This window comes from Esox lucius, chromosome 7 (genome assembly GCF_011004845.1).
Source record: "Esox lucius isolate fEsoLuc1 chromosome 7, fEsoLuc1.pri, whole genome shotgun sequence".
Classification (NCBI taxonomy): domain Eukaryota; kingdom Metazoa; phylum Chordata; class Actinopteri; order Esociformes; family Esocidae; genus Esox; species Esox lucius.
In genome coordinates, this window is record NC_047575.1 from 38314580 (window position 1) to 38328399 (window position 13820).

Consider the following 13820-nt stretch of genomic DNA (forward strand, 5'->3'; position numbering starts at 1 on the left):
ACATCCCATTGTATTTGATCGGTAATTTAATGTCAGCCTATAACACATATACACTATCCAATGATAAGAATATAACTAGGGCTCGTCTTATGTCTGTATTAGTATTCACAACAAGCTATAGGTGAAGGGGGGGGGGGTCGGTCTGTTCCCAAACATCATGAAAAACCAATAGGCTCATTAATCAAAGTCCATGTTCTTGAACTACCAGGAGTCACCTTCCAATCAGGGCAGAGAAAGTGCCTGGTGATATCATCCCCACAGCCTGTCTCCGGGCGAGTTACACAGGTCTTTGTTTAAGATGCAGGCTGTATTTGGAGAGGACTGTGGTAAAAGAAGCATGGTCGTAGGGCGGGGTTTGGGTTTCTGAAAAAAGGGAGGGGGGCCAGCCTCTGATAGGATTACTGCTCAACCGGGTTACCGAGTAGGGTGCTTTTTCTCACAAACAAGTAACGCCCACCACCTGAACCGGGAAAGTCACTTCAAACCCAAAGGCATGCTTCACATTCAACAGTATCTAATAACCGCTCAATGGAAAGGAGCGTTCAGGATACAGGACAGCTTGAGAGTGACAGAAAGAAGTCGCACGAGCAAGATTTTCGTTTTTTCACAAAGGATTTAAGGAGATTTAACATCGCATTTTGTTTTATTCCGAACAACGTTAGACAACTTCAGCAATAATAACACTCGTCCACCAAGAAGCCCGTTTTCTTTATGAGACCGTTACATGAAGTAAATTAAAAAAAGTTAGGACAAGTCAAGCTGAGAGGAAACTGCTGAATCCACACACCGCCTGCTGACGCTTTAGGTTGAACAGGTGTCGCGAGCTCGGGTTTCCGATAAGTATTTACGATCGTTGGGGACAATCGAGGGACCCAACAGACGAAAAGGACTTTGCCGGACGTCACTTCAGATGCACGTAACACGTAGGCCTGTCGAACTGTCTACGTTTAGAGCACAGACGCCAGCGAGGACGGACACTGGAACGAAACTTCCTACCTCGTTTGAGAAACTGAGTATTCGTTTGTAGTTTGATAGGAGCGGTTATGCCAGCCGCTGACTTCGACATGGTGGTGGATAGTCCCCGGTTTCACGGGGGTAAAGCCCCTGCATCTACCCCCAACAACGAGAACGTTGTCCCGGCATCTCTAGGCAGTCCCGCCGCGGATATCCTTCGGAACTTCTACCACACCAAACGAGTGGGAAACTACTTGATCGGGAGGAAACTTGGAGAGGGCTCGTTCGCCAAAGTCCGAGAGGGGCTTCATGCCATGACCGGAGAAAAGGTAGGCCGTTGACAGGTCTCACGCAATTTTGTCAAGTTCCACGTTTATATATGTTTTAATTCAGTGGGTAAAAATCCAACAAAAATCTTTTCATTTTGGTATGGACGCGTGAAATGGTTGTTTTCGGACAGTTGTGTTGTTACAATGTATAACAATGATATGGTGACATCACGGTGCGGGCTCTACAATATTGTCGATTATTAAATTGACATTTTGACAACTTTGGTGCCTATTGACACGACCTGATCACTCAATTATTGGTGGCGTTATGGGCTACTTTTAAACAACTCGTGGACCTCTTAACATGCAAATAAAACTCTTGACGTTGCAGTGTATGGGTTATGTGTTATAACTACAGCGAATATAAAACTCGTGGTGTTTTTTTTTTCTTCTATTGTGTGATCTACTGTATAAGTTTACACACACACAGACACACACACAAATGGCACAGTACACACCAGGATGTAGTCTTAAACATCTATCCTCGAAAACCCAACCAATAGACAAGTGTGCAGTGATAAACAGCAGTGGTAACCTGACCTAATGTTTACACAGAATCAGGCTATTTAATGACATGTGGATAATGCTCATCTGTTTTCACACAACTCAGTGATAACGGGCAATTAGGTGACAGTGGCAGATCTCGCTTACTGGGGTGTGTGAGTGGTTGTTAATCAGTTACAGCCTGGCACCTGTGAGACGTTTTATCCCTGGTTAGAACAGGCACGAATGAATGAGCTGCTATAGCGCCAGGTGGGGCGAGTTAACCAGCACAGTGGGAGGTACACACACACACACACACACTGTTTCATGCTGCCCAAAACCAAGCTTGACTATTGTAAATATTCACTGGTGTGTGTGTTCTCTGTGTTCTGGCTGGGCACTGTGGGGATGTCCTCTCTTCTCCTCCAAAACAGACTGAGAGTCCTCCGCTGTCTGGTGGTAATCTCACCTCAGGTCCTGTCTGGGTGTGGTGTTTGCACAGATTGGCCAATGAGAGAGCGGCGCGGCTACTTGCATATTAAATTGTTATTAGCAGTGATGTGCTTTCATTGGTTGCTGGTTGTCTTTGTCTCTGAGGCTCGCTCTGCTTTTGAGGTGCAGCCAAATGATTTGCATATTACAAAAACAAGTGCCCTCCTTCCTCACTGTGTGACCTAATAAACACACACACCGACAAACAGACACACACTTCTGTACCCCCTCTTTTACTCTGCTGCTGTGGCGAGAGGCGGGGGATACAGAACCCTCCTCTCATCCCTCGTTCTCTTTGTGTGGATGATGCAAACACTTGGCAATCACAGCAAGAGAGGAGCAGAAAACAGGGGAGAGGGGAAGAGGGGGGAGGAGAGGCGAGGAGATGGGAGGAGAGGAGAGGGCTGGGTGGGGAGGTATTGCATCAGCAGGCATAGTAAAGGTATGGGGAGGCTGATGGTAAAAGGGGAGGCTGATGGTAAAGACATGGTAGGGCTGATGGTAAAGACATGGTAGGGCTGATGGTAAAGACATGGTAGGGCTGATGGTAAAGACATGGTAGGGCTGATGGTAAAGACATGGTAGGGCTGATGGTGAAGATATGGTAGGGCTGATAGTAAATGAAGGAATGAAAGGTGTGGAATGTTCAGTATTTGGTTTCGGGGGGGGGGGGGGGGGGGGGGGGGGGGGGGGGGGGGTCAGGAAAAGTGTCAGGGAGGGGGACCATATCATTAGGGCTGGGAAATGCAGAGTGGGGGGTTGATGAGAAGGAGGGGTTGTTAGGACAATAGCACAATGTTGTTGTATTGTTTAAGTTAAACAACCGTACCTAATATGGCCCCTCCTCTCTTATACCCCCCCCCCCCCCCCACACACACACACACACACACACACACTGTACACACAGACACTTAGCACCCCCACTCTCCCTGACTGTTCATATAACACACACACACACTGTCAGCTATAAGCAGGAGTGATGCACTGTGACAGATCGGTAGACACTGATGTGAGGGATATGGTGACGGGGGGACGGGACGGGGTAGAAGAGAACAATGACCCTCCCCCGTCACCTCTCCTTTTAGCTCTGGAATCAGAGGTTCCCCCCTGAAATGAAGGGCAGATAAGATGGAGGGAGGGAGGAGAGCGGGGTGGGGGGTACAGTGACCGCAATGTAGTGGGAATATAGTGAGAACATTGAGGTAATGCACTGATAATGTAGTGGTAATATAGTAATCACATAGAGGTAATGCAGTGATAATGTATTGGTAATGTAGTGGTAATTGCTGTGGTTATTAACTGTATTCGTAATTAGCTGTATTGATAGAGACCATTTTATCATCTCCTGTTGAATTTATTTTTGAATTTTTAGTGGACCTGAGTTAAAGGAGTGTGTGTGTGTTTGGGAACAGGGACAGTGTGGGGCTGCTAGGAGACTGGGCTGTATTTAATTGTTTAAAAGGGATTATCTCTAACGTGAAGTTCTTCAGAAAGTGCCTGAGAGATTATCCAGAGAAACAGAAGGACAGACATGCAGAGAGACACACATACAGGACCGCAGACAGAAACACAGACAGGCAGACAGAAACAGAGGCAGACAGAATCACAGACCGATGGACAGAAACAGCTTGACAGACAGACACACAGACAGTAAAATGTGGGATATGGAGGAGGTCCTTCCACCTGTCTTCCAATCTGTTTTGTGTCTGTATGTATAGGACCAACGTTTGTGTGTGTGTGTGTGTGTGTGTGTGTGTGTGTGTGTGTGGGCCGCTATAAACTGAGTGAAAAGCAAACGTTACACTCATCTACCAGGGGGAGGAAGGAGGCCAAATGGTTAGTTAATGTCCCCCATTTGACACATAGACCCCACAAACCGTTGAACAAACAGTCAGTCTGTTGGGGATTGCTGATGACTAGCAGAGGCATCTGCTACACAGAGACATTCTACTCCCTCACCTGTTACCATGCACTGCTTTTCCCTCCCTCTCTTTCTCCCTCTTCCTCTCCCTCTTCCTCCTCTCAGTTCCCCTGTGTCTGTCTATATCAATTCTGTTTCCTCTCGCTGTCTCTTTTTATCTGTCTCTGTCACCCGTCCGGGCTCTTGGTTCCATGTTATTAACTCATATCACCCTGGTCCATTCTCTTTGTATATACAGCAGTTGTGTACAGTAGCTTACTGTAGGGGTTAACAGCTAATGTGTTCTTTCTCTGTTCCCCTCCCCACCTCCTCCTCTCCCCCTCCCCCTCCCTCTCCTAGGTTGCGGTGAAGGTGATTGATAAGAGGAAGGCAAAGAAGGACTCGTATGTGACCAAAAACCTCAGAAGGGAAGGGCACATTCAACAGATGATCAGACATCCAAACATCACCCAGCTCTTGGACATACTGGAGACCGACAACAGGTAATGGTGAAGGGGGGGATGGGGGCTGTCTGGCTGGGAGGGGCGGGGCTGGCTGGGAGGGGCGGGGCTGGCTGGGAGGGAGGGGCGGGGCTGGCTGGGAGGGGCGGGGCTGGCTGGGAGGGAGGGGGTAGGGATAGATAGATGGAAGAAAGTGTGACCAGTTTTCTTAATTTGCTTAACAATACATAACTTATCATGGACAAAGGAGTCAAATGATGTGTAGAACCAAAACCCAGAGACAAAGACTGACCACCAGAAACAGAACAATGTGTGTACATCGGTGTGTACATCGGTGTGTACATCGGTGTGTAGATCAGTGTGTAGAGTCAGTGTGTAGAGTCAGTGTGTAGAGTCAGTGTTGTACAGTGTGTGTGTGTGTGTGTGCATCAGTGTGTAGAGACAGTGTTGTACAGTGTATGTGTGTGTGTGTGCATCAGTGTGTAGAGACAGTGTTGTACAGTGTATGTGTGTGTGTGCATCAGTGTGTAGAGACAGTGTTGTACAGTGTGTGTGTTTACATCAGTGTGTAGAGACAGTGTTGTACAGTGTGTGTGTTTACATCAGTGTGTAGAGACAGTGTTGTACAGTGTGTGTGTTTACATCAGTGTGTAGAGACAGTGTTGTACAGTGTGTGTGTTTACATCAGTGTGTCTGGTCTGTCCCCCAGCTATTACCTGGTGATGGAGCTGTGTCCTGGTGGAAACCTCATGAACCGAATATACGATAAGAAGAAGCTGGACGAGAGAGAGACCCAAAAGTATGTCCGGCAGCTTGTGATGGCTGTGGAACATCTACACAGAGCAGGAGTGGTGCACAGGTGAGACAGACACACACACACACACACACATTTATTTGTCAAAAACCACATGGGGGTCAATACCGACGATGAACCCTAGAATCAGCTGTCGCTGCTCATCTGTGTGTATGTATGTATGTATGTATGTATGTGTATGTGTGTGTGTGTGTGTGTGTGTGTGTGTGTGTGTCTGTTTATGTGTATATACACTGTGGTTTTGAGTATTATAATTGACTCTGTCTTGGTCTCACAGGGATCTAAAGATTGAGAACCTGCTGTTGGATGAACAGGACAACATCAAGCTGATAGGTAACCAACTCTAACTCCACACCCCAGGCCTTCACCAGTAGTCTCTCTGTGTGTGTATCTGTGTGTGTGTGTATCTGTGTGTGTGTGTGTGTGTGTGTGTGTGTGTGTATCTGTGTGTCTCTCATCTGTTTTAAGAAGTCTAAAAGGAAGTTATGCAACAGGTCAATTCCCACCAAATAAATAATTCCTTAAGTACCTTAGAAAACAGATGAAATATTTAGCCCACTAATCAGAGGGTAACAGTTACTGGATTGGTCTGTGGGAGTCACAGGAAGATGGTGTGAGGAGTAACAGACCGATCAGTATTCCATTAAAACTAAATGACCTCTCACCTCTGTGCCGATAAGTGTGATAGACCAGGAAGGAGAAGGTTGTAAAATTCACTCTCACACACACACACACCTCATTCCCTTTCCGGCTCCTAAACGGCTGCAACATTCAGAAGACACACACTAACCCCCCCCCCCCCCCCCCCTTTACAGATTTTGGTCTCAGTAACTGTGCCGGTATCCTGGGCTATTCGGATCCGTTCAGTACCCAGTGTGGAAGCCCGGCCTACGCTGCTCCAGAACTGCTGTCTCGCAAGAAGTACGGGCCCAAAGTTGACGTCTGGTCCATGTGAGTACCATGGAGATCTAACTCCATTCAATGACTTCCATGTCACTGGAGCTCCAGTTCCTGGGAAAAATCTTTTCTACAAACACTTCTGGTGCAACTGGAATATTCAAATATTACTGGTAGATAACTGTCAGCGTAACCTAGAGGCCTTTGTGCATATAACCAGATCAACACGTCCCCTATAACTCATCTTTATGAGACTTAGTAATGGCTATGTAGGACTTGACGGTTTCTCAGAGACAGTAAAAATGTATGGCATGCTAACTGAGGACTCTTGTTTCCTCTCCCCCTCTCTCCACAGAGGAGTGAACATGTATGCCATGTTGACAGGGACGCTTCCGTTCACCGTAGAACCCTTCAGTCTGAGGGCTTTACACCAGAAGATGGTGGACAAGGATATGAACCCTCTGCCGCCTTCACTCTCTACAGGTACCCACACACACACACACACAGTCCCCAGGGCAGTTTGTGGACAGGTTAGTGTGAGGTACTGTGGGCATGTAGCTAGGTGTGTTCAGGTACCTCGGGGAGAAAGATGCCCCTGTGAGATCTGATTTGCCCCGCCCCAACATGCTGAGTCCGTATCCAACCTCAAGCCTTTCAACCCGTTTGACAGGCAGTCACGTCTAACCCCCAGGTCACATCTAGCCTACCCCTGACCTTGACCTTTCATTCCTCCAAGGTCAGGTTAATGTGACTGTGTGCTTCTGTGTGTATGTCAAGGTCAGTTGCAGGTAAAGGTGGAGAGCTTCGCGGCAGAACAAACTGGTTACTCCAGCTGTCAAACATGATAAACACACAGAAACCAGAGCACCCTAGAGCTCCAGATGTCACTCATTTTAGAATTCATTAGAAGTTGAGTGGGTGAAAAGTTACTGTGATGCTCTGGAACTGTTCAGCAAGTCTCATCTAATAACTAAACCTACAAACACCTCTTCAGCTGATTACCTAACCTATCTACGCAACTCCATCTAATCACTAAACCAAGCTGATGCCAACAGAGTACAGGCAGCACAGAAATCTGATGATGACGCGTGGTATGTAGGAACTTGGAGAGAGTTATGTAAGCAGTTATTAATCCAAGCTGATGACACAGGGCTGTGGTCTTATGTAAGAAGGGATGAAGACGAGGGACAAGGAGAGTACAGGAGTGGGGGACTGGGAGTTCCAGGTCAGAGGGATGATCGGAGTCCAGACAGACAGAACTCATCACGTCTTGAGTGAGAGGGAGAGCGAGAGCGAGAGCGGTCGAGGGAGAGCGAGAGCGGTCGAGGGAGACTCAATGTTACTGAACCTCGCTGTTTTCACCCAACCTCAGTCACTACGTAGCTCAACGTCTAAGCCTAACCCCTCACCACCCCTTGTCTCCTCTCTCTTTCTCTCTCTTTACAGCGGCCATCTGCCTGCTGAAGAAGCTGTTGGAACCAGACCCGGCCAAGAGACCCAACATCCATCAGGTGATGGCTGACTCCTGGCTACAACTGGCCAACGCTAACACTGGAGCACCCTACCTGAACAGGTACACACACACACACACACACCCACCCACACACACACACACACACACACAGTCACACAGACGGACAGTCTCTGACTGTGTGTGTTATGTCCCTGTAGGATCCACATTGAGGAGATCAACCACATGGTTCTCCTCCACATGACGGAGCGGATGGCGTACAAACACAGTGAGGTGCTGAGCGCCGTGCTCACCAACCGGGCGTGCCACACCCTGGCCGTCTACTTCCTGCTGAACAACAAGATGAAGAGGCTGTCCAAGGAATACAGAGTAGGTTTCCTGCACCGTTGCGGCATCGGGCCGAGCGTCGTTTGGCGTCGTCTGGCCTTCCAGTTCAGAGTGTGGGCGGGGTCACTCTGGGTGGGGGACATGTGGTTGTTTTCACAGGTTGAGCTCGTTTGCAAAAACTGTGATTGGTTGGGAAGATGGCGCATCTCCCTTTGTCCCGGGGTGATGTTACCGCTGTCCCCCCTCTTTTTCAGTCAAAGATTAAATAGTCGGCGAACCCACACGAGACCAGTGTCTACTGGGGTTTTAACACACACAAGACCAGTGTCTACTGGGGTTTTAACACACACAAGACCAGTGTCTACTGGGGTTTTAACACACACAAGACCAGTGTCTACTGGGGTTTTAACACACACAAGACCAGTGTCTACTGGGGTTTTAACACACACAAGACCAGTGTCTACTGGGGTTTTAACACACACAAGACCAGTGTCTACTGGGGTTTTAACACACACAAGACCAGTGTCTACTGGGGTTTTAACACACACAAGACCAGTGTCAACTGGGGTTTTAACACACACAGGACCAGTGTCTACTGGGGTTTTAACACACACAGGACCAGTGTCTACTGGGGTTTTAACACACACAAGACCAGTGTCTACTGGGGTTTTAACACACACAGGCACACACCATCACAGAACCAGGTGTACAGAGTTGCTCTAACATTGTGATAATGTTAAAATGGCATTTGTGTCCTTCAGGAAAAGGTGTTCTAACATTGTGATAACGTTAGAATGTCGCTTGTGTTCTCCAGGAAAAGGTGTACCAGGAGAAAGAGAAGAAGACGGAGAAGAATGAGTACTTCCAGACCCAGTGGAGGAAGCACATCGAGAAAGTCACAATTCCTCCCAAACAGACGCCTGTCTACCTGGCTGTCAGCAAGGGGCCAAGCAAAGAGAAGAAACATCGCAATGGTAAGAGACCCACACACATAGACACACACACACATACACACACACACAGGCACAACTACGTACCAACGCTTTGTGGTCCATTCTGGTTGGGATTAGCTACCAGGTAGAACCAGCAGTAACAGGTGGGCTGTCAGATTATAAAACAGAGAACAACTGTGTTTAAAACCCATCTCTCTCATCCATCTCTCTCCCTGTAGCCACTAGTCAACCTCATCCATCTATGTCCCTATAGTCACTAGTCAACCTCATCCTTCTCTCTCCCTGTAGACACTAGTCAACCTCATCCATCTATGTCCCTATAGTCACTAGTCAACCTCATACATCTATGTCCCTATAGTCACTAGTCAACCTCATACATCTATGTCCCTGTAGACACTAGTCAACCTCATCCATCTCTCTCCCTGTAGACACTAGTCAACCTCATCCATCTCTCTCCCTGTAGACACTAGTCAACCTCATCCATCTATGTCCCTGTAGACACTAGTCAACCTCATCCATCTATGTCCCTGTAGACACTAGTCAACCTCATCCATCTCTCTCCCTGTAGACACTAGTCAACCTCATCCATCTCTCTCCCTGTAGACACTAGTCAACCTCATCCATCTCTCTCCCTGTAGACACTAGTCAACCTCATCCATCTCTCTCCCTGTAGACACTAGTCAACCTCATCCATCTCTCTCCCTGTAGACACTAGTCAACCTCATCCATCTCTCTCCCTGTAGACACTAGTCAACCTCATCCATCTCTCTCCTTGAATTTTCTACTCCACCTCATTATACAGGGATTCGGACTCAATGAAGTTAGTACAAAAAGTGTATCTCTCAATTTCTTTTCATCTGTCCTTCTCTTTCTTTTCTATTCTATCACCTGTCCTTCTTGTCATTCCTGTGTCTCTCTGTCTCCTATATTCCTCTGCTTAACTCTCTCTGCTGTTTCTCTGTCCCTTTCTCTCTCCCATCCCTCTGTTCTTCAGTCTGGGAGGTTCCTTTAGAGACATGATACTAAGTAATCTTGGTCTCTGTCGGAAAGTAGCTCCTCAATTTGGGTATTTGTGAAACAAAAGCTGTTACTATGTACACTCACTTGATTTGTTGGTTAGTAGCAAACAGTGTGTATCTGTGTGTGTGTGTGTGTGTGTGTGTGTGTGTGTGTGTGTGTGTGTGTGTGAGTGTTTGACACCATGGTACAGGAAGAGAGCGAGGAACAGTCAGAATAAATACTGCAACAGACTAGTATTGTTCTCTCTTGTTCTCTACAGTTCTGTGAGACAGATGTAAGGGTGAGATGTGTCATTGTTCAGAGCAGAATGGGTGAGCCAGAGGGTTGGGGGTCGGCGTCGTGGAGGGTGACAGGATGGTGCTTGGGGCAGGGCTGGAGGGAGGATGTGTGATGTCATGGACCGATTGATGTTATTTTGGGTAGAAAGAGGACCATGGGTTCTGTGGTGAAAACGGACACTAATATTATTTCCTTCTCTCTCTCTGTTCCTGTCTCCATCCTTCTTGCCCTCCACCTGTCTCAGGTCTTCTGCGAGCGGTGACTGGTAACTTCCACCGGGCTTCCCCTCTCGCTCCGTCTGGTACAGTTGCCTCGTCCTCCATGGAGTACCTGGAGATCCACCCCCTCTTCACCCGCACGCCACAGCAAATCAGGCGCCTTGAAACCCTCCAGGCAGCCAATACCAGCCCAGACCACATCCCCGCCCCCCCGGCCCCCTCTCCAATCGGCATGCACTCCTACGACTCGTTGTCTAAAGCCGAGCCAATCGACGATGTTGTTGTTCCCGCCTCCGCCACGCCCTGGTATAAACTGACCAATGGGACCTTCTCTCCACCGCGACACGTCTCCGCCTTCCACCCAGACTCCTCCTACTTAAAGAAGGCGACCATCCCGAGCCCCCCCGTACTCATCGTCAACCCCCAGCCGAAAAAAACAACCTCTACCTCGGGGGACTGGTGCGGCTCTGACACCAGCGGCAGCCCCCCCAGCACATTCGGCAGCCCCCCAGGAGGCTCGGCCTTCTCCCCCCCGAAATCGGCCTTCTCCCCCCTCAACCCGTCTTCAGCGTTCAGTCCTCCGTCCTCCGGGGGCAGCGCTGAGCCAGACAGCCCCCTGCACCGTGGCAGTAAGTTCCCCTCGATGGGCATCGGCCAGATCCTGAAGAAGAAGGTCCCCTTCCAGCCATTCAGTTTCAGGGCGGAGCAGGCGGTGGAGGAGGATTTGGTGTCCCCGCCCCCATACCCCATGCAGACGCTGCTGTGTGCCTCCGGGGCTCTCAAGACCCTTTGCTGAAGGCCCGTGGGTAACCCGGCGAGAGGTGAACACGGTGTGGTCCAACTACAAGTACTATGATTGGAAGGGGTGGGGGGGGGGGGGATTTCTGAGTGGCCTTTGGACTTTTTGCGAACTTTGACCTCTGCTGAGGCAGTCACGATGATACAGGGATGTGCTCCTGTTGTTGACACTCTAAAGGCCGTTTACTGAGCTGAAACGTAACATTGCTGTCCAGGGTTGGTTGTGCTGAGGAGAGGCCTTTGTGAAGACGCTGGATGTGTGGTGAGCAGAAGGTGTGTGTGTCATCGTTCCATATCAGATCTGGAAGAGAGGCGATGGTGGACACAGATCACAGGGGAGCTATTATCCCTGGCCTGACACACACAAACAAACAGGAAATAAAGTAAGAGGAGCTCAGAAGACAAACACACAGGAGAGAGAATGTCTGGGAAATTCCATACTGTGTCTGTCTAATTACTGTAAACCAAACTAGTGTAAACCAAGCCTCTAGCGACAACAAGCTGCTTTTCCTGGAAGAGTGTTATATCATTGCATTATAACCAGTAATCCTGGGTACTTGTTTACTAGGCAGACAATGGGCTTCAAATTTACAATGAAAGAGATTGGTCCAATAAGTCTGACGGGTTTGAGCATGCTAGCAAGGCTGCGGTGGACAATTGTTCAAATGACGTTTATAACCCTCACTGATCTGTCTAACCTTTTGGGCAACCTGTATTTTGGTAGATCGTAAACACACACGCGCGTGTGTGTTTGGCCACATAGCTGCAGTCATGTGAAACGCACACCTGTCTGTCGTTGTCACAAACACTCAAACAAATGCAATCTGTGGTTTCAGGTTTCATTGCTGTAGATTGGTTCTGTGGAATGTCTGCCTTTTCAGCAGAACATGACCTGATTGTCCCACAGAATCAGTAGTTACTTGGAAAGGGAATCCTTCTCCACCTTACCCCGCAGAACTCTAGCCATAGCCTGGTTCCTAGCCAGACGTATCCATTCATGCACACCATATTAAAAACATATCGGCCTACTGCATACACGAACATCTAAAATACTTGTGAAATATAAAACGTTGGCCGAATAATATTCTTTTTAACACGTGTTCCAAATACATTTACAAATGTGTGTAAAGTATCAGATAAAAATGCCTTGAAAATGCATTATTTGGCGAATAGTTTGTTTCACATTTTATTTTAAATCTCTTTTATTTTTTTGTACGGGCTCTCAGACATAATATCCCAGTTGACTGCTCCAGTACTGCACTGGGCACAACTCTCAACCTGTCATAGAACACACACACACACACACAGACACACGCAACAGCTGTTGTGCAACAAAGCGCAACACTGGAACTTTCCACCCGAGCCCTTTTCCCTACATAGTCCATAGATCTACCTGTCGAGACAGCTGGACTGGTTCTAGGGAAGTGTCAAAGCCTTATGAGTTGCCAACACTGCCCCTGGGCCTCAAGCCGAAGAAGAAACCCAGGTGAAAATAGTATTACAGTGTGTCCAATCATGTCCATCTGTTATACGGACCACTACCGTCTTAAGCTCTGCTGCCTGTAGTTAGTGCAATAGGATGTGTTCTGCCCGCTGTTGTGGCCTTGTCCCAAGACGGTGCTTTCTGAGCGTATGGGGAACTACGTTAGTGTGTGGTCATGAGAGTTGGCTGTTTGTAAATAACACTACATGATTCCACTGTTCCAAATGTTCCGATGATGAATTCCATTGTTCTGTGTTCCATGATTCAAACTGCTGACGTGTTCCGATTCATTGTGACTTCGCCTGTTACATTTTACAGTGTCACTCTCCGTAGATTCACCGTAGACTGTGTTGGACTAAAGAAAATGCTTCCACTTACGCCAGGCTACTTACTGTTGAGATAGAATGTCTTCTTTCATATCTGTCGAGTCTTGCATGCGAAAGCGTTTTATTACCGATTTTTAATAAGTAAATGTCAAAACTTCTGAACTTTTAGAAAATGTCTTTGTAAGTCCTTTTGTTGATAATGAGATTAATATGGTTTGACTTGGTTTAAAGGGGTTCTTTTGTAAGCTTTTGTAATGAATTGCTTTTTTGCTTTTGACTGTGGAGAGATTTCTATTATGACTTATAAAAGATTTTAAATATTTATACACAATATATGATGTCTCTGGCTGGTCCTGTTGCACACAGTGTCTTGTATGTACAGTTCAGTTCTTTAACAAGTGCGTGTGGGGGGGTGTGTGTGTGTGTGTGTGTGTGTGTGTGTGTGTGTGTGTGTGTGTGTGTGTGTGTGTGTGTGCGTGTGCATTTGAAAACACAAGGCCCAGCCTTCAATGAAAATGTAAAGAATGTCATTGATGCTACTCCATTAGCTGATATAAACCACACTTATTATTAAACACCATGTAATCAAATGAATATAGTAGAAAGAAAAACCAA

At 47.6% G+C, this 13820-nt stretch overlaps 1 protein-coding gene across 1 annotated transcript; it reads left to right on the plus strand.

The window, feature by feature from the left end:
• Nucleotides 1-362: 362 nt before the first annotated feature.
• On the plus strand, nucleotides 363-12691 carry hunk (hormonally up-regulated Neu-associated kinase). Its single transcript, XM_034293415.1, has 10 exons — nucleotides 363-1283; nucleotides 4519-4661; nucleotides 5329-5478; nucleotides 5711-5766; nucleotides 6249-6384; nucleotides 6686-6813; nucleotides 7777-7903; nucleotides 8002-8170; nucleotides 8943-9102; nucleotides 10625-12691. The coding sequence occupies exons 1-10, from the start codon at nucleotides 1044-1046 to the stop codon at nucleotides 11392-11394; spliced, it is 2079 nt and encodes a 692-aa protein (XP_034149306.1). The 5' UTR covers nucleotides 363-1043; the 3' UTR covers nucleotides 11395-12691.
• The last annotated feature ends 1129 nt before the right edge of the window (nucleotides 12692-13820 follow it).